Source organism: Otolemur garnettii, unplaced genomic scaffold, assembly GCF_000181295.1.
Source record: "Otolemur garnettii isolate 467f Iridium unplaced genomic scaffold, OtoGar3 scaffold00090, whole genome shotgun sequence".
Lineage (NCBI taxonomy): Eukaryota > Metazoa > Chordata > Mammalia > Primates > Galagidae > Otolemur > Otolemur garnettii.
Genome location: NW_003852485.1, coordinates 1,388,433 through 1,408,348, shown reverse-complemented (window position 1 = coordinate 1,408,348; position 19,916 = coordinate 1,388,433). Strand labels below are relative to the sequence as shown.

The 19,916-nt window shown below is 36.3% G+C and overlaps 1 protein-coding gene across 1 annotated transcript in view; it reads left to right on the top strand.

Moving 5' to 3' along the window:
* Positions 1-19,916, top strand: part of IFIH1 (interferon induced with helicase C domain 1) — a 50,823-nt gene that overhangs the window by 14,304 nt on the left and 16,603 nt on the right. Inside the window, exons 4-5 of the mRNA XM_003795143.2 lie at positions 8,717-8,821; positions 14,390-14,610. Of these exons, the coding sequence (XP_003795191.1) occupies positions 8,717-8,821; positions 14,390-14,610 (326 nt within the window). The remainder of the gene's footprint in view (positions 1-8,716; positions 8,822-14,389; positions 14,611-19,916) is intronic.

Here is a 19,916-nt window from a genome sequence, read left to right as displayed (position 1 = left end):
TTAGGTTAAGCTTTCAAGCAGATGCTAGAGGAGCACTGCAGGAAACAACTTACTGAAGCTGCACACATTCTGTAAACAGGAATTTCCTTATGTGTAGAAAGAAAAAAAATGTGGTAAATTAATTCTAATTTCAAATTTAGACTTTTCTAATAATTATTTCTAAATCAGTTTCTAAAATACTATAATTTTTCAGTGCACAGTGGGCTTGAGACATGTATATGCTGTTAATTATTTATAGCTTTACTGAAAATATTCTTTATGTATATTTAGCACCTTTATTCCTTAAGACATCTACCATTAGTAACAATGGGCCACCCTGAAACTAATTTAAAATATATATCCTTTTTGCCCTAAGGATGAGAGATTAGAATTCTCGGTTGAATAGCTGTGGAGAGTGGTTTTGTCCTGTCTGCACACTTCGGGGTCTGTATTTCTTCTTTCTTCATTCTAGCACCTCTGTTGACAATCAACTGCTTCCCATTAAAAAGTGCTACTAATTAAAATATACCAAAAAGTTATTTATTTTTAATTTTCCATTTTCCAAATTTTCCAGGTTTCTAAATAACATGGGGACAGTTCTCCAGCTAGTAATAGGAATTTAATGCTGGATGTTATATTCTGCTTAAAATCACTGGTCCTCTTCTAACTAGAAGATATTGCAGAACTTGGGGTTTAGACTATACATCCCTAGAAAACAACAAAGAGATGCAAAGCCTACATTCATTTTCTTCTATTTAAATTTTTTAATTATAGAAAATAAACAATTATCTGGATTATTTGAATTTTATAAGCTTACAGTAAAATCGATGTACAAACATTTTTAATTGCTACTGTTGCTTTGTCAAAACAAGGGGGTGGTTATTTTACATTAAACTTTTTATTATGCTGTTTCAGGAATTAATGCTCTATAATGAAATGAAAGAAATAAATTAGATTTAAAAGTAAACTTTAATGTACTTCCCTGTGAAACTAGAAAACGCAAATACCTAAGGTTGGCCAGCAGAGGGCGCTTTTACATTTCTAAAGCGAATGGAATTTCACTGTTCCGGTGTGCAAGATTATAATGTAACTGTAGAGTGTGCCATGTGTGAATATACAGTGCGCATGACTATGAATGCATGTGTATATTTTGATTTATATATTCGTTCACGTGAAGATTTTAAAATTCCACCCCAGCTAATGAGCTTACCAACCTGCTTGTTTTCAGACTTTAATACCTTCTTTTTCATATTCCCCCATATGTTCCACTCCTTAGGTTTATCCGGTGACATTATGCTTTGGAATATATTGTGGATATATTTTGCATAGATCATGTTCTGTAGGAGGGGTTTAAAAATTGACCTTTATAGAACAGCCTCCTTCTCCCTGGCCCAATCTGTTATAGCACTTTTTTTGTTGTTGTTTTGTTTTGCCTTTTTATAGACCAAAGTCCAATCTTAGATTTGGTCTATACTAATTTCTGTAAAAGTGCCACAAAATTTATCCTTGCACTTGAGGACCAGAATAATGTTCTCTAGCACTAACCTCTAGAAATCTAGAGATTTTTAGAATCTCTAGAAATATATACCATAGCATTTGAGACCTAAGTGGAAAAGATAATTGATACAGTAGCATACAATAATACTGTGTCATGATCACCACACTTTCAGAATTGGTTTGAATTATTTCTGTATTTTTCTAGATTTAATTAATTGGTGAGAACTAGCAGTACTGCTGAGGCAATCCAAAAAGCAGATACTAATTTGAGCTGGGGGAGGGGGAGGAGAGAGAGAGTTATGCTGATGTTAATCTTGATGCTAGTTAAGGATTATATAGGTTTGTCTTTTATTTGAAACCTATCGTGAGCTATCTGGGTCAATTATATGACTTATAATTGCATAGTCGTTGTAGGAGGATTGCTGTTTAACATACTTCAGGAAAAAGGACATAGGTATTGTGACAGAAAGAAATCTTCCTAGTGTGCAGTTAATAAATACATTCTGGATTTATTTCCATGACGTTCATTTATTTATAGCTGCAAACTGAAAGCTTTTTAGCAGCATTTAACAAAAGTAATGATTTTAATTTGACTATTAGACCTTGCCTTCACTGTTTGGGGACATGAATAAGGGACTAGAAGCCAGAGTAGTGGGAATAGAGAGGTGAGTTGGTCAGGTAACGCAGTATTATAGGAGGACCAAGCACTGAAGCCTGTGCTCACCCTAAAACATACTACAATCTAATTTAAGAAAGTGAGTTACATGCCCCCGAAGAGAAACAATAATCTTTCCGCAGCAAAAGAGACACAAGATCTACATATTAAAGGATGAGGATAGAAGACTAGTGAAAGCAGGAAGAGGGCTGGAAAAAAGCTGACCAGAGGAGAATGCCAGACATGTTTAACTGCACCCGAAAGGTCCTATGCTGGATTTGTAAACAGAGGTGGCAGGCCACATTTCAGGCTGCATGAACATCAAGAGCAAAAGCACAGATACAGGAAAGCTCAAAATGTGGTTAGAGGAACAGTTCTATGAGAGGGGAATATTTTCAGAGAAGGATGGTGAGACTTAAGATTTCTTAGGTCGAGAGTCAATGGCTTTCTCTAACAGTAATTTTTCTGAAAATACTTTTAATACAAACAAAATTTTTTTGAAGTATACCATTTATCATTTGAATAATTATGAAACAACAACACAATGAATGCATATTCATTTCGAATGATGTTTGTAGGAAAGTCCTTAGTTAGGGAAATATCTCTAGCGGGGTAGTGGGACTGGTTCTTCTTGGCTTGTAATCTGTGTGTGCACATCTCTTCCCAGCTCTGCTCAGTGACATCATGCTGGGAGCTTGAATTGGCCATGGTGGGAATATTTATGCCACGGAAACTGGCAAACACTTTCAAATCATATTTCCCTTGCTCCAAAGTAGAATTTTCGAACATTTACCAGAATACCTTAAATGTATCTCCCCCATAATTTCTTGCTTGCCTCTGTTTACCGGCCATTCCGGAAAGGTGTTTACCAGCTAAAGAAGTTTGCAACTCACCGACTACATTACCACCCCAAACTTTGTTATGCAAAGACTTGCACCCCATGTGACCATATGGCTTATTACCCATGACTGACTCGATTCTGGGGCTTTCGGACTGGATTAAGGACTGGCAGCAAAAGAATAGGTCATTCTGGCGGGTGTGGTTATTCTCACAACTCTGCTTTTCTATAGTAGAATCCAAGTCCGATGGCAAAAGGGTATAGATGATACAATTTAAGCCAGCATCATCACACATAATTCAAATTTAATTCCGGCTGAAATATTTCAGCAGTAGAAATTCTATAAACAGGAGTAGAGTTCCATGGATAGCCATGTGGGCCCGTGGCTCCAGGAGAGTGATTTTTCTCTTTGGGGAACTCATTTCCTAGAAGCTTGGATCCAGGAGAGAATATGCAAGGTGGGTGGAGGTGGCTTCTCTCCATTCTGCGGGAACACATGTTCCCTGGCACGGAGAGCAAAATCTGACAGACCAAAATGTGAGCGTGTGTGTGTGTGTGTGTGTGTGTGTATCCATATACATAGAGCTGAAAATAAAAGTAATCTATTTCCTCTCAGAAAAAGATTGTTAGTTCAAAAGAAAAGGAAATATATATTGTTAGTAGTATGGAAGTAAAGGCCCTTGAGAAGTCTCGGTGTGTGCGCCCCGACGCGCGCGTGTGGTTCAGATTCTCCGGGCGGTTTGGGCATTCCAGGCCGTGCGGATTATGAAACTGGATGGAAGGTGGGGGTAGCTAACGAGGTGAAGCTGCAATGCATCGCAAGGTCAGAAGTAGAATAAACAAGCGAAACGAGACCTGGTAAACACTAAGTCTGTAGAGAGCAGGAGCAGTTAGTCCCGTTCCTTTCTCAGCGTGCGCAGAGGCCCTTTCCTCTCTGCATGGTTTCTGGCTATAATGCAAAAACCAGTTTTCGGGAAAGAGAAGGTAGGACAGACTGAAGCAAGGGGAAATAAAGGAGAGGCATGTCGTGGGGTGAGAAAGGTTTCGAAAATAGGAGGGATATTACCTGGTAGGAACAGAAGTCAAGTCCAATTTGTGTTTTACCTGGTGAAGCTTAGCTCCTTGAATAAACAATTCCTGTCTACTGGTCCACTACTTGCTCTAATAGCAATTTCCAGCAGAGGGCAGACTTTACATTGAAATAGACCTCAAAAGGCTTTCCACCAGGAAGGGTTTTTGTTTGAATTTTTTTTTTAACTTCAATATTTTTGGTTTCTAAATGGTTTAAAAATATTTTAAAGTATTTAAGGTCTACAGTATGTTAAATATGAAATTCTTGGATTCCAGTTAATATATCTGCCTTATTAGCAGAATACTCAAGATGTGATTGCAAAATGAGGAGAATTTCTTCCCCATGGCCTGTGGACTGGTCTTAGACACTTGCTGTCATTGTAAGCAAAGCTGTTCTTTTTTGCGCTGTTTACAAAATTATTACAGAAAATCCTATCTCTCTTAACTGGATGGTTATAATTTCCTTTCTTTCCAGTAGAGTTTGATATGAATAACTGCTTTTCTTTAACAGTTAGAAATTACCACCATTTTCTAAATCTGTTTCCTAGCGAGCTTTGATATTTTCCCTGGAGGAAATGACACCTATAAAAAAGTTAACTAAACTTATTATGCAGTATAGCTCCCATATTCAAAGCCCCCTTAAACAGCTATTTTATGATAATTTATGATTTGTTTCTTTTCAAGATTTATTTTTTTATCTAATAGAACCATTCTCACAATAAGTGGGAAACTGCTATTTATATTACTTTTTCAAAAGAGGTTAAGCCACTTGTCAGCAGTGGCTGAGTTCATATCTGGAGACCAATCTGTTGGGCTCCAAAACGCAAAATTCTTTTCATGGCAACACCCGCCTCCAATTGACTCCGTTTTACATGATCTACTTTAAAATCATAAACACATGACTTTATTCATCAGGACTTAAGCCCAGATTGACATACTTTAAAAAATACAAAGAATGAAACAAGATAATTCCAAATAAACCAATTTCAGGAATTCTTGGCATTTAAACTCAATAGGTTAGTTTAATTTTGGCGTCCCATAAGCACTTTCTTGATCTCAACTGTGTGTGTGTGTGTTATGTGCTTTTTAAAAAGTTAATGTGTAATGTGCTTATATATATGTGTGTAATGCGCTTTTATAAAGTAAATGTTGGAGGCAGATCTCTGGGGAAGGCATTCTCAAGGTTATGGAAATACTATTATTTCCTTTTATTATTAAATTTATTTCCTTTAGTACTTGTACATCTATGAAAGAAACAAATATCAAAATGCATAAGAATTTGCTGCCTAGGAAACACAATTATTTTTGTGTGGAAACACTGGAGATTTATATACCCTAAAATGACAAAGAAACAGAGCTCTGTATATTCACTTTCATTTTAATAGTAATCTCTACCGGAATTATTGCAATTGATTTTGTCCAAGAAGGACAGAGGTGTTCCTTCTTCATTCGTGTGCAGAAAAAATTTAAAACTAAGTGTGCTTGCTAAAATGTAAAGTTAATAAAAGTCTATCAGTGAAATCGGAAGTGTTAGCAAAGTAAAATCATTTTTCTACTTCTTGTCTTAAAAAGACAAGTTCTGTTTCAGGATTGATAGAAAATTTGACATTGCAATAAAAATGTCTGTTGCTATTAAAAAAGACCCTCTCTTCTTTCATTTCACTTAACACTATAGATGCAGGATTGCTTGTTTATGAATCTTCATAGAAATTATCAGCCATGTTTGGTGTCAGGCACAAAGCACTGGCTGGAGTTGGATTCAGAAATGGAAGTTCTGTTCTAGCTGTATGATTTGGATAAATCTTTTAACTTCTCTGAGCCTTGGTTTCTCACTTATAAAACTGAGACAATTACAAGTGTTATTGTTTTACACTACATAGGATGTTGTCGACATTGCATCTGTGAAAACTGAGCTCAGTATCTTCTTAATTCATTACAGATTTGTTGGTTAGATTAAAATACTCTAGATAATGAACTTAATTAATAATACCTGATTTGGGGTAGCAACTTTAAAACCCTTCAGATATTATTTTTGCATATTGCATAAATAGCTCTCTTAAAACTTAAGTAGGGCAGAACAAAGCTTTGGGAAAATCTTGAGTTTACATATACATGAAGTAAGTTTAAGATTATTGCTTACCCCAGTGGTTCTCAACCTGTGGGTTGAGACCCACAGGAACTATATTAAAGAACCACAGCATTGGGAAGGTTGAGAACCACTGGCTTAACCGGTAGTGGTTAGAAAATGAAGTGAAAATCAAATATCATTTTCATTTCTGTTATACTTGGTGGAAAACTTAATGAGCCATTGTTAGTTTTTAGTATTTTTCAGTACTTTTGCTAGTTTCTACAGCTCTCAATGCAACGTTTAAAACAACAAATGAAAAGTATGTCAAAATTCACTTTTGTGCCTCAAAAATCTTGGCCTATATTTCTAGATCTAGAATTATCCTTGCAATGACATTTTCCTCATCTCGTTTTACACCTTGCCTTTTCCTTACGAATCATATTCTCTTTTCATCAGTACATCTGCCCAGAATGCTCCTCTTCTGACAGTTCTATCCCACACTCGCCTCTAAGCTTCTAACAAGGCATACCTCTGGGAATTGCAAAGTGCCATATTTAAAATCTCTCGGTGAGATATACAAGTTTTCCCGTGTGATCATTAGGGACTCCTCAAATCTGAGTTTTGGAGCTAATCTATGACAACTGATAAGCACAGTATTTTCCCATTAGTATATTTATGTTGTGCTAATATACTTAAACAGTATGTATGTCCACCGAGGATTTTTCTACACATTTATCATCTGCTTTCTTTACTTTTTAAAGAAAGATGTCTAATGTATTTGATTGGCATTGGCTGTAATTCCATTATGTCTCCCCAGCTAACTAGCTTATCCAAATCAAAAGGGAAATGTCATAAATGTCATAAGCAGATTCTCAGTGGAAAACTAGTCAGCAGTAAAAAGGAACAAATTCCCGCTATACACAACAACGTGGACGAATCTCAGACATCTTAACCTAATCTCAGTACAGGTTGAATATTGCAGGAATTCATTTATATGACGTTCTGGAAAAGGCAAAATTATAGGGACAGAAGCCAGATCAGCAGTTGCCAGGGGATGGCAGAGGAGATTGACTATAAAAGGGTTGGCGGGGACTTCTGAGGTGATGGAAATATCTTAATTGTGGTGATGGTTACAAATCTGTATATATTTGTCAAACTCATCAAACTATTAATTAATATATACCCAAAGGAGTGATTTGGGAGTATATAAATTACACCTCAAAACATATGACTTGAAAAAATTAACTGACTAAGAAGAAGGTACTTGTAATTCTGAAGAGCTGGAGAGCATCTCTTTTCAGAGTTTTATTTAAGTATTCTGTGTGTCTATTTTTCATCCACTTCTATTCCGAGTCCTAAATATATGATACTAAGATTACTTTTACTAGGACCACACTCTAACCAACTGAGGTAACCAGTCACACACTCCCAGACTAGTTTTACATAGATAAAGGCTACCTTAGTATAACCTATAAGTATATCAAGAAGCTTTAGTGTGAAATAATAATTATATAACAAGTGTAAGTACTATTAGGTGATATTAATTAAAAGAAGAACACTATTCAGTGAAATTCCTTTCCTAATGATAAACCAACTACTTGATTTTAATTGTATTTTCTAATCTACAAATTAAGCTGCTGTGCCAACAGCTTTTTGTATCTAATATTACTGAATGGTATGAAATCCTGTGAGATAAATGGCATTAGCTCTGTGTCAAATAAGAGGAACTTAGGCTTAGGAAAAAGTCAATAACAAACCTCGTAAGTCCTCCTGATTCCAAAGCCAATAGTGGTAACTACCATTCATTTGTTTTAATCAGTTTAACCACAGTTCAGGTCCTTGAGGATAAGACTGCATAAGCCTTGGAAACAGACTAGAAGGAAGGAATTCTTCCTTTGAGGAAAAGAAGGTGTTCAAAACAATTAGGTATTGAATGTGGAAGCAGAAAATCAGGATTGACAAATGAGGGGTTGCATTTGCCATTCATACTTACCATCACTCTTTGGTAGAAGCTTAGTTTAATTATAGCAAAGAAAAACATTTATCGCTGACCTCACATAAGCTTCTAGTACAACTGTGATGCCAACATTTATTGACATTCTTTTTGAGCAAATTCTTTTAGAGATTTTAAATTTATTTCTATTACTGAATTGTTCTCATAACTGATCAGTAGGCCCACGTACTTTGTTAATTTTGTATACTTTATTCTCTATCATTTTTCATGAAAATAGTTCAATAGTATCTATACAATACACTCTGTTTAAAGACATTATCAGGCCTAAGTGTTCTTTTTTTTGAGCAAAATTTTCATGTAGCGAGATGACGAAAGTTATAAATCCTTAGGAATTTGCATTAGCTCTTATATTAGACACAGAGTGCTTTAAGTAGGTAATATGTATTTGATTCACTACCCAGCAGCTGCTCATCCATAGTGGATTTTTTTTTAATGTAGTCTGCCAGAAACTCTTACCTTTTATTCATAATTGTCTGGGTGTGCCTTCCCCACTTGCATTGAACTGTATGTACTGTGTGCTGTAGAGGTGTGCAGTTAAAATACGTTTATTCTCAGAAATATTTTAAAAATATTTTAAAATGTTTTCCTTTGCAGAATCAGACACAAGTTTGGCAGAAGGAAGTGTCAGCTGCTTAGATGAAAGTCTTGGACATAACAGCAACATGGGCAGTGATTCAGGCACCATGGGAAGTGATTCAGGTACTGCCTAACTGTTGTGTAAACCTTAAAAAGTGTGAAATAAGACGCCATATAGTGGAAAGCATGGGGGCTGTTCATACCCTCCCTAATGTATTTATGCAATTAAAGCAATTCTTTTCTATAGTGAAGTCATTTTGGAACTTTGCCATTCACTTTCTTCAAAAGTACAACTTACAAAAGTCTTAGAATCAAACTCTAATTTTGATACAGTGCACATCTTTTTGGTCTGGCATATGCCACATTCCATAGAGTCGTGTCATTTATTTTATTTATGAAATCTGTTTCAATTAATTTGAGTGCATTTAAATTCTGTGTCCAATTTGGTTTCATTTATTTATTCCCAAACCATATTTTAAAAATGTATTTTGAATAAGAAATGAGTACTATCAATAAGAGGAATGTGACTTGGTAGATAATGGCACCCCTCATGGTGAAGAACTAGAAATTACCCACACAGTTAAAAGAGTTTTTGTTTGTGTAACTATCTCTTGAATAGAAGTAGAGTTTACAAAATATTTTGGTCACTACGTGAAAACCTTATTATGCGTTTCTCAAATTGCTCTCCATATTGGTTGTCTATCTCACCAGCAATAATATCTGTTCCCAGTTCCCCCATGCTTTCATTAATACTTCTTGTCATCAGACGTCCTAATTTGTCAATTTGACAATTAGACTTCAGATTGTTTCTTTCTGTTCTTTGAATGTGTATTTTTATGATTACTACTGAGCTATAAAATGTTAACGTCTTTAAGTATGGGTGATGAATTATTCAATGTCTATTTATACCTTTCTATATTTGTGTATATGTTTGAAATATTTCATTATTTATAATTAATAAACTACAAACAAAAACAAAATGCCAGGCGGCGCCTGTGGCTTAAAGGAGTAGGGCGCCAGCCCCATATACTGGAGGTGGCGGGTTCAAACCCAACCCTGGCCAAAAACTGCAAAAAAAAAAAAATGCCTGGCAATGTAGCCAGCTAAGAATCAGTGGAAAACTGACAAATTAAGAAACAGATTACTTTATTCTTAATTTGAGACTGAGTTGTTTCCACTAAGAAAGTATTGTATAATTCAGATTATTTTGCATTATCAGAAGAATTATAAAAATTTAGATCTATAATAGGCCTAAAAGTGTAAAATAGTTTATGTAAAGATGATCATCTGTCCTAAATGCTTTCCAAATTGGATTGTACCACTTCTTTTATTTTATCCTTTTCTCACAATTATATTCCTAAATTCCTTATAACAAATTAGTTTGAGAAAACCCAGTACACCAAATGTCAGTCCTAACTTTAATCTTAACTTTAAAAGGGTTCATTCACTTTCTGTTCAATACAGTCGTGTTTATTAAGTTATTGCCATGTGCCCCTTTCTGTCGATTGTATTTGTTTTTTCCTATCCCTGTCATAAAAGTGTTAAATTTAATAATTAACATTTCTATGACATGCTATCCATGTTGAACTCAAAATACACTATAGCTAATATTTAACAGCTTGATGGGTTGTTTTAAGCTTTTGGACATCCTCCTAATTTTTATTTGTCTAAGTAAGGGCTTTTCAACAATCGTCATTCATTCAATAAATATTTAATGTGTATCTTCTATGTACAGGGCATTTTGCCTATTTAGAGCCGTTAGCAAATGTATTTGCTGATTTTTAGTCCTCAATGTGGCATGAAATACACGTTAAATCTGAACGCAACCTACTTTTGAAAAGCAAATACATTTTCAAAGGCAAATACATTTTTAAAGACAAACACATTTTCAAGAGACACCCCTTGAGTTCTAGATGAGTCAGTACTTAGGAAGAAAGAATTTGCATAGTGGAAAGTTAAATTCTGAAATGATAAAATTATGAAATTTTTTACTCTCAGACACATGGTGTAAGGTGACACAGAAATCAGTTTAAAAGATTTTAGATAAATCAATGCACTATAGCACACAAAGTGAGACACTGAAAAGTATTACAGTATTTACCATTACATTTTTAACCTTTGAGGTTGACTTCCAAAGGAACCTTATTCTACATGCCCTTTGTCCTCCTTTGAAGGTCTTATTAATGGGCTATTAGGATCATGGGTAAGACCCAATACAATCACATTATGTTCCCTTCTGAAAATGTTACATAAAACATAATTACTGGTACTTTTGAAGTATACATATTCTAATTATATTATGAAAGGTTTTTTTGTTCTGTTTCCCATTTTCAGAGAGATATACTGCTTCTCAAAAAGTGACAATGTTTTTGGCAATACACTTTGGCCTGATATGTAGAAAGTGTTTTCTTACTATTTCGAGGTAATGCCTATTAATATTTGTCCAGCTGGAATGGTGTATTTTTCTGTGGTTACATACTATAGGTAAAGGAATACTTTGTCGATTTCAAACACATGCAGTGACAGACCTTTTCTCTCCAAGAATAACTCAGCTGTCAAAATCAATGTGAGAATGAAATTTGCCACATGGTGTAGTTCCAATAGAATATTATTATTTAAACCTTATTTGATTTTCTCTTTTGACCATTGAATATAATAATATAATTTGAAGGTGTTCAATTAATATTTGCTATAGAGGGAGGGCACAATGCTATTCAAAGCCTGTGCATATTTTAAATGGCATCTTCATTTAACTGATTACACCATTGAGAGAGAGCCAAAACAAACAAACAACAAACAAACAAAAACCCAAACATTTCTTTTATAAAAGAAATTGGCTCCTGGCTCATTGATACCAGCCCAGTTCTCTCCTTCTGGTGGCAGAGAAGAGAAAATTCTCTTTTTATTGCTTCTGTGGATAAATTCTTCCATTCCCATGTCAGAGGATGTGATAAGGCAAGAATCAGGCTGAATATTTAGCACTCACCCAGCTTTTTTTCTTTGGATGCAATTCTCACATTAAATCCAACTCTAATTTTTTCCATATCCATTCTGTGGTTTTCTCTTTTAACTTAGGACCACCCATCAAATTTCCTAGTCTTGGCTCAAAAATACGAAAGAGTATTGAGCCACCTATCTATTTAGTCAGATATTTGTAGTGACAAGGATAGTGCCCTAGACTATGCCTTAAGGGCCACATCTGTATTCTTGGGAGTGCATGGCATATAATAGGTGCCCAGTCAATGCTGACTGCAGAATAAATTAGTATATACCAGTTAAATAGCAGTAACACCTACAATAGCCCTTTTAACATTCTAAATACTAATACTAAATATATTAGTACAATAAATATCTACTATGCATGAGTGATTTTGGTTTTTTACTCATTTGATTCTAGATTCTAGGGAAAGAATTAGGAAATTGCTTTATTTCTCTTTTTAAATATTTGTTACCCAAGGATATAGTAATAAGTATGAAAAAAAAATGGAGAAAATGATTAGTAAAATGTATATGCAACTATTATGAGGGAAGCAGCATTTTATTATTATTTTTAAGATTGACGGAAAATTGTGCCTAGAGTGAAATTAAACAAAGATAATTTATTGATATCTTTTAACAACTTTCTAGATCAAATATCAATTTAGCAAAATTAAATTCCTGCATCTTCGTAGATGCTGTATCAAGTACATCTTCCTTTTCAAATATTCTGGCTCTTTCAGAAAAGTTAGGTGATGCATGCTCTTAATATAGGTAAAAACTTTGGGATGTTGATAATCTATCGAAGTCATTGAGCAGGTAATGTTCTTAAATCAATCTGAACATTACAAAAATGTAATAGAAGACAAATTGTTAAAATACTGTAGGATTCAAAATAAGCATGGGAAGAAAACTGGTAAATGTATTTTTTAAGTGCTGGTGACCTTAAATGAGATTTTCGTGAAAATCATACTAACTGAATCAGCAGATGATCCAATGACAGCTTAAATGTACTGCATCTGTCTTTACTCATCCATACAGAAGGCAAATTTCCTGCCAGGTTAATAGATGATTCTAAGTGGTATTTGGTGTGAATTTTCCTACCTGTCCAGATAGTACTATCACAGCAAGTTAAAACCCACTTAAATAGAATTTTCCAGTCACTGAAATGAAGCCATCAGCAAGTTTTTTGAAGTTAATGGGATTATGTTAGTTTAGTTTTACTGCAATCATTGATAAGAGAAAGAACACCTATATCATGTGTGATGAAATACTGATAAGCACTGTCGTCTCATTTTTTTCTTGTGATAATATAAAGCATAAGATGGGCTTTTAAATAGTTGTAATATTTATCTTACTTCATGTCACATTATAAACTATGCATTTTTAGATCTTCCCCACCTGGCTAATATGGATAAATACGGTCACTTCTCAATATATCTCTAAACCAAGATATGTTATAATAATTTTATTTTAATGTTTATATAATTACTGTATGTTAGTACCTACTTTATCAGTATTTTGAATTTAAAAATCTATGTTAATTAGACATATTTTTAACATATAGTGCTTTGGGTTTCAGAACAGTATAAATATATAGAGACATACACAGGAAGAAGTAGTAATGATTATAATTCAAAATTAAATAGCAAAGTTAGTCACAATTTAGGTTAAACCATTAAAGTTATTTTTTACCTTTTAACAAATATCTATCATGTAAAGGCTACTGTGAGGCCAGGTATGGTGGCTCACTCCTATAACCGTAGCCCTCTGGGAGGCCAAGGCAGAACTCTTGAGCTTAGGAGTTTGAGACAAGTCTAAGCAAGAGCAAGACTCTCCATCTCTACTAAAAATAGAAAAAATTAGCCAGCTTAGCCCAGTATGGTGGTGCACATCTGTAATCACAGCTATTTAATAGGCCAAGGCAGAAGGATTGTTTAGCCCAGGAGTTTGAGGTTGCTGTGAGCTCACCACAGTATGCTAGCCTGGGCAAGAGTGAGACTCTGTCTCAAAAAAAAAAAAAGTTTTTCACCTACTCCCTCAATATCATTTCTGTAAAACCTGATTGCTTCAAATGGGACAAGGGATCTGAGAGACAAAAATAGATCGATAGGTATTATAGATAGATTTACTTCTATACATGTATATTTTATATATGTTTTTTGGTCTTTTGTTGTTAGATAGTTTTTACACATTAACGAAAGTAGTATCAGCTGTAATACCTTCTTTACAATAAAAAAAGAAAGGGGGAAAGACAGAGCAAGGAGGACTATTGATTCCTACTTTCCCAGGTCCTCTTGATTTTGCTAGGGGAAAGCCTCAGAGCATCAAGTAGGGCATATGACAGGGAAGTGTGGTGGACTGACACCCTCGCTGCCAATCCTGCATGTCCATAGCCCTATCTGTAAATGCCCTTGGCTTGGCCCACTCGGTGAAAACAACCCCCGGTGTTGCTCCCTCCCAGTCCTCCATGCTGCTAATTCATTCACCCCGCACCCTCATCCCCCAGGCACTGCCATAGTAGAGAGCTTGCGTTGTATTCTGCAAATGTGGAGAGCTGACAATGACTGGGACATAGAATAGAAAATGAATTGGTTTGGACCACACTTGAAAAGGAATTTAAACTGTAGAAGTCTATGTTCAGTTTCAGGCTTCCCAGTCTGAATTATCTTGTTGTCTCTTTTATTGTTTTTCTTCTTTTTTAACTTCCTTCAGATGAAGAGAATGTCACAGCAAGAGTATCCCCTGAGCCAGAACTCCAGCTCAGACCTTACCAAATGGAAGTTGCCCAACCAGCCTTGGAAGGGAAGAATATTATCATATGCCTTCCTACAGGGAGTGGGAAAACCAGAGTGGCCGTTTACATTGCCAAGGATCACTTGGACAAGAAGAAAAAAGCATCTGTTCCTGGAAAAGTTATAGTTCTTGTCAATAAGGTATTCAAACACATAACATTATTTGTTCATTTTCATTTTATCATGTTTAAGCTTTTATAGAATGACATTTTCAGTGATGAATTGCACAGATTTAGTTTAATTAGAATATCAAAATAAGCCTTTTCTTTTTTAACTTTTATTTTTCTAAGGATATGTAATATCTAGGCATATGTAATATGTAAGTGATTAGCCTTAAAATGGAATTTTTTCCATATAACCAAAACATTACATCAAATAGCTACAACTTCTTGTATAAAGCTTATGCAAAGGAGCCCAACCTGCGGCCTGTGGGCTGCATACAGATGATGCAAGGACTTTTTTGCTTATCTGTTGTGTCAGATATCAGAAAAATTATGCACCAAGCTTTTTTTTTGCTCATCGGCTTTCATTAGTATTTGCGCATGTTTAATGTATGGCCCAAGACAGCTCTTCTTTTATTTTTTTTATGAGGCAGAGTTTCAAGCTGTCTCCCTGGGTAGGGTGCCATGGCATCAACAGCTCACAGCAACCTCAAGCTCTTGGACTTAAGTGATTCTCTTGCCTCAGCCTCCCAAGTAGCTGGGACTACAGATGCCCACCACAATGCCTGGCTATTTTTTGTTGCAGTTGTTTGGTCGGTTTCGAACCCGCCACCTGGGTGTATGTGGCTGGCACCGTACCCACTGTGCTACGAGTGCCAAGCCGACAGCTCTTCTTTCAGTGTGGCACAGGGAAGCTAAAGATGAAGTGGTGCTGATTTATCCTTGCCTCTGAACACAAGTGACTCCAAATCTAGGAATCTAGGAATCTTGGACCAAATGTTGGTTTTTAGAGTCTTTAACTGCTGACCCTTAGTCAAAGATGGCAAGTGCTCTTAATCCAGCATATATACACTGTGGTTTGAAGACAAAGAGAAAATGAAGTGAATATTTGGTTTATCCCTATCAAGTTAAATAAATGACAAGAAATGTTCAAACAGTATACAGTGCATCATGTATTTGCATGTTTTAAGAAGGGAAAGTTGTATTCCATTTGTAATACTCAAATCACGTTTGGCTTCTGCAGTTACTCAAGGTGCTCAGTGTGACTAATACTCGTCTTTTGTTACTGGTATAAATTGAACATTACAATTTTGATGCTTAGCAGATACATACTAAATGCACTTGAAACTCTTCTTCATATTTATACACCCATTGTTAAACCACTTTTATTTATTTTGCTAGTAATGGTGATAGATTAGAAGTTATTTGTCCATAGCCTTTCATGTATTCCTTTTATAAAGGATATTATATTTAGAAGAAGGTAGGTTTGACTTCTATTTCTAGAAACCAGCAGTTTAAAATTAGAAAAATTAGTAATTTCTTTAACTTTAGTGTTCTCATCAGTAAAGTAAACCAAAATGACTACTCTTTTCCGAAGTTCAAATCAGATTATAAGGCCTAGAAATGACTCTTTCTCCTATTCCTAAATAGAAGCTCTTTTGCCCAGGCCCTCTCTTCACCTTTATAAATAAAAAAATTGAATAACTTAACCAGAGAGCAGGTTCTTACATGTCAGGCCCAGAGAAAAGAACAAAGTTAATTGGATTCAAAGCTACTTAAACTGATGTTTTTGAAACCATTTGACCATTGTTATTCCCTCAAACTCAGCTCACTCTTGCCCTCCCAAAGGGCTCTCCTTCCCCGTTTATCTGGCTCTTTGATAGTTATACCTCCTCCTCCTCCAAAGCATGTAGCCTCAAAACCTAGGAGTTATTTTTGATTCACCTACTTCCTTTATATTACAGGGTCACAGACTATTAGATTGAAAGAGGCTTCACGATTCAGCTTTCTTCCTTTACAGAGTGGCTCTCTCACTTCAGATGGGTGACTTCCAATATCGAGGAGGTCTCCCTGTTAACAAGACAGCCCCAGACATTCTTTGAACAATAGACAGTGTTAGAAAGCCCTAGATATATTCATCCAAATCTGTTTCTCTGGAACCCACACTTATGGGGTAGAATTCTTTCCTTGGTAATTATACAGAGTAAGTGCTAATTCTCTTGCCTCACGACAGCCCTTCGCATAGAGAAGGCAGCATTGTGTGGCTCTCAAGACAGTTTTCTTTTTGTCCCTGGGATTTGTCCATAGTTCTTTTAACTGTTCTTCATATAACATGGTTTCCAGACCTCTCGTCATTCTTAGTGCTCAGACCCTTCCAGACATTCACCTTGGACCCTCTTAAAATGCAGCATCCAGAGCTAGGCAGAAAACAATAGACAGGATCTCAGCAGCATGGAGTGTAGGAGAGATGAGATGTGATGCTTCTCAGCTCGTGACTAGATTTGCCTTTAGCAGCCACAGACTTAATCTGGACCTTGCCATAAACTTAAAATTCTCAGTTCCTTTTTATTTGAAAATCTATTAAAGTAGATCTCTCTCTCTCCTCTCTCTCTCTCTCTCTCTCCCCCCCACCCCAGTTAATTTTGAGCCTAAGTGCAAATACTTAGGTTTATCTTGGTTGTTTCAGGTCTCATGGTTTTGTGTGTGCCTAATGCACCCTCCTTCTACAATAATTTCTGTCTCCTCTCAGTGCTATGTTCTAGTCAGGAATCTTTCATCCCTCTGGGTCTAGGTGATTCTTATGAATGTACATTTATGGCCATGTTTAAACGTTACTTAATCCTCGTTCACATTTGCTGCTTTATTGTGTGGATGACACGATTCTAATTCCTGATCTGCTTTGCCATTGTTTTTCTCCTCAGAATTACTAGAAATCCCTCCACTAGTTCTTCCACCTATGTCATAATTGTTTACTATCCCATTTTTTTTTAATTTATAGTAATTTCAGGTTTAATTCTTTTTGATTGAGTCAGGAGGTCTCTGGCCCAGAGGGTCTACATAACTTGCATACTGTATTTAGCCCAACAGCACTAGGTATTGTAACCCTTGATCTAGAAAAGGGAAATCCTGTTTCCTAACACCATTTACTTTCATCTCCCTTCCTCCGCCCTTTCCAAAGTTATAGCCTTCCAATGCAGGGAGAAATGAAAACACCACCTGTGTTCCCAGACTTTTCATTTCCTATCTAGGGCTTCAACATCATGAGAGCTAAATCCCAGGTTCCTTCAGATGCTGTGATGCAGCCCCATATGATTCAGCAGGAGTGGGTAGCAGTTGGGTTTGATTAGTCTTGGCAGACACGCTGTCACATCTCAGGAAAAGGCTCCAAGAGGACCACACACCTCCCAATTAGCCATGTCAGACTTGCATCTGGCTTTCCCTGTGTCCTTCAGTAGGAAATCAACACCACCCCAAGTGACAAGTATCAGGATTTCCAACACCTGCTATCTCCTATGACAACTTTTTGTTCTGCAGATCAAAGGATGCTGCTTTGGTGGAAGGTTTTGACTCACCTTTTATGGGCAGAATTTTGCATCGCCATATCAGAGATTCTTAATTAAATCATTCAGCATGAGTGTATTTAAAGACAAATGAAATGTAGATCTTATCCTCAAGGAATCTACAGTCTAGAAAGGAGATGGGAGAGATGTATGTTGATAATGTAATAATTAATATTTTATTGTACTTTATAAAGCTCTTCCAGATACATGATCTCATTATAAGTCGGCACAGCCGTTTTATGAGGTCATCATTATTATTCTCCTGTTAGAATCAGAAAACTGAGACTCTAAGACTTTAAATGGCCTGTCAGGGGTCAGTCTTCCAGCCAAGAAGAAACAGAGTTGCATTTTTAATCTTCTGAAGTCAACTGATCTCCCTTTCCATCATACCCTAACTTTTAGGATAAAAAGACAGAGGAACTATCAGGGAGGTTTTCTGAATACTGGTAATATGTGAACTTTCACAGCCCTGTAGTAGGCTGACATTATCCTCATTTTATTAATCTGGAAATTGAGATGATTGAGAAGATTCAGACCTTGTCCAAGGATTACAACAAACAAGTGTCCTGGCTGACTTTTTTTCTTCAGGATCTTCCTCTCTCTTCCCACAAAATTTAATTTCTATCCCCTCTCTCAAAATCTGTCCTTCTGACTTCCATCTCAGATTATTCCCTCTCTCTTGCCCAAGTGGAATGGAAAGATACTTCTGCTGAAATGAATCAGGAGTGGATTTGTGGAGGAAAGAGAGGAGAACCATGGTTCTCAAATTTTAAAGCCTTAATGTCACATGAGAGACTTCATTAAACTGAAGGTTTCAAGGGTCTGCCCCAGAGATGGTCCCTAGATTCAGTAGTTTTTGAGTAGGGTTCGAAAACTGAATTTTCCACATCTTTCGAGTAATTTTGGGACAGAGAGACCAGAGAGACTTTACATGGGGGCAGGGGGGAAACAAAACATAAAACACTAAATGAGAGTTTCTTTTCATCTTTCCACCCTTTCCACCCTGTAGTAATGTTCTTACCAATCTTGATTATTGCTTTTAAGTCCACTTTGTTTCCTTGGAATTCATGGATTCCATTTTACCCTTTCCTCTCTTCTCTCCATGCATCCACTCTTAGAAGCCTCTGTCATTTGTACCAAATAATAATGCAAAGCAGTGTTCTTCCTAAGCTGTTCTCAGCCAGAGGGATCAGCCATCCCTTATTTAGTACATAAGTGGGGGTTCTAGCAAGTAAAAAGATGAGTAACAGTTACCGTGCAGATGAATGGAAAGAAAACCACTGATTGCCATTTCAGGTGATGACATAGTGAAGAATATAAGGTACCTTCTTTAAGACTTGCTCTTGAAACTCTTCCTCCAACTCACTGTACACCTCTGGGCCTCCATGTAGAATCCTCCTAGGAGATGACTTTCAAAATAGCCTGGCTATTATTCAGAATAATCTAGGAGTTATTCTGAGTGACTAGTGATGTATAGCACAGAAATGTCAACCCTGCCACCTTTGGGTATGTATGCTGCCACCTACAACATAACAGAGTCAGCTGAAAAGAACCAAAGTTTCCACTTCTTTTGCCAGACCTATTTGCTCTTTTGTTCTTGCTCAGCCACCAAAGCTATTCTAGCAGTCCATTCTTCCAGCTCCCATAGGTTCTCCCAGTCCGTGCTATAACTCCTCTCTTACAGTTTCCTGCTTCTTCCTGTCCTGTGGGCTTGTTGTTTCTGGCTTGATCCCAAAACAAAGAGCAGGAATAAATTACCTCTACAATCCAACTTGTAGGGAGAGGTCCTATGAGTTATTCTACCAAATGTAAAATATTCTGCTTGGTATTCACTGCCCTTTACAGCCTGGCCATAGCTCCTCTTATCCAGTCTACTTTCAACTTCTCTCTTCGCTGACCCATGGATTAGTAGATTCAAATTCCTTCTAAATTCTTTATTTCTGAG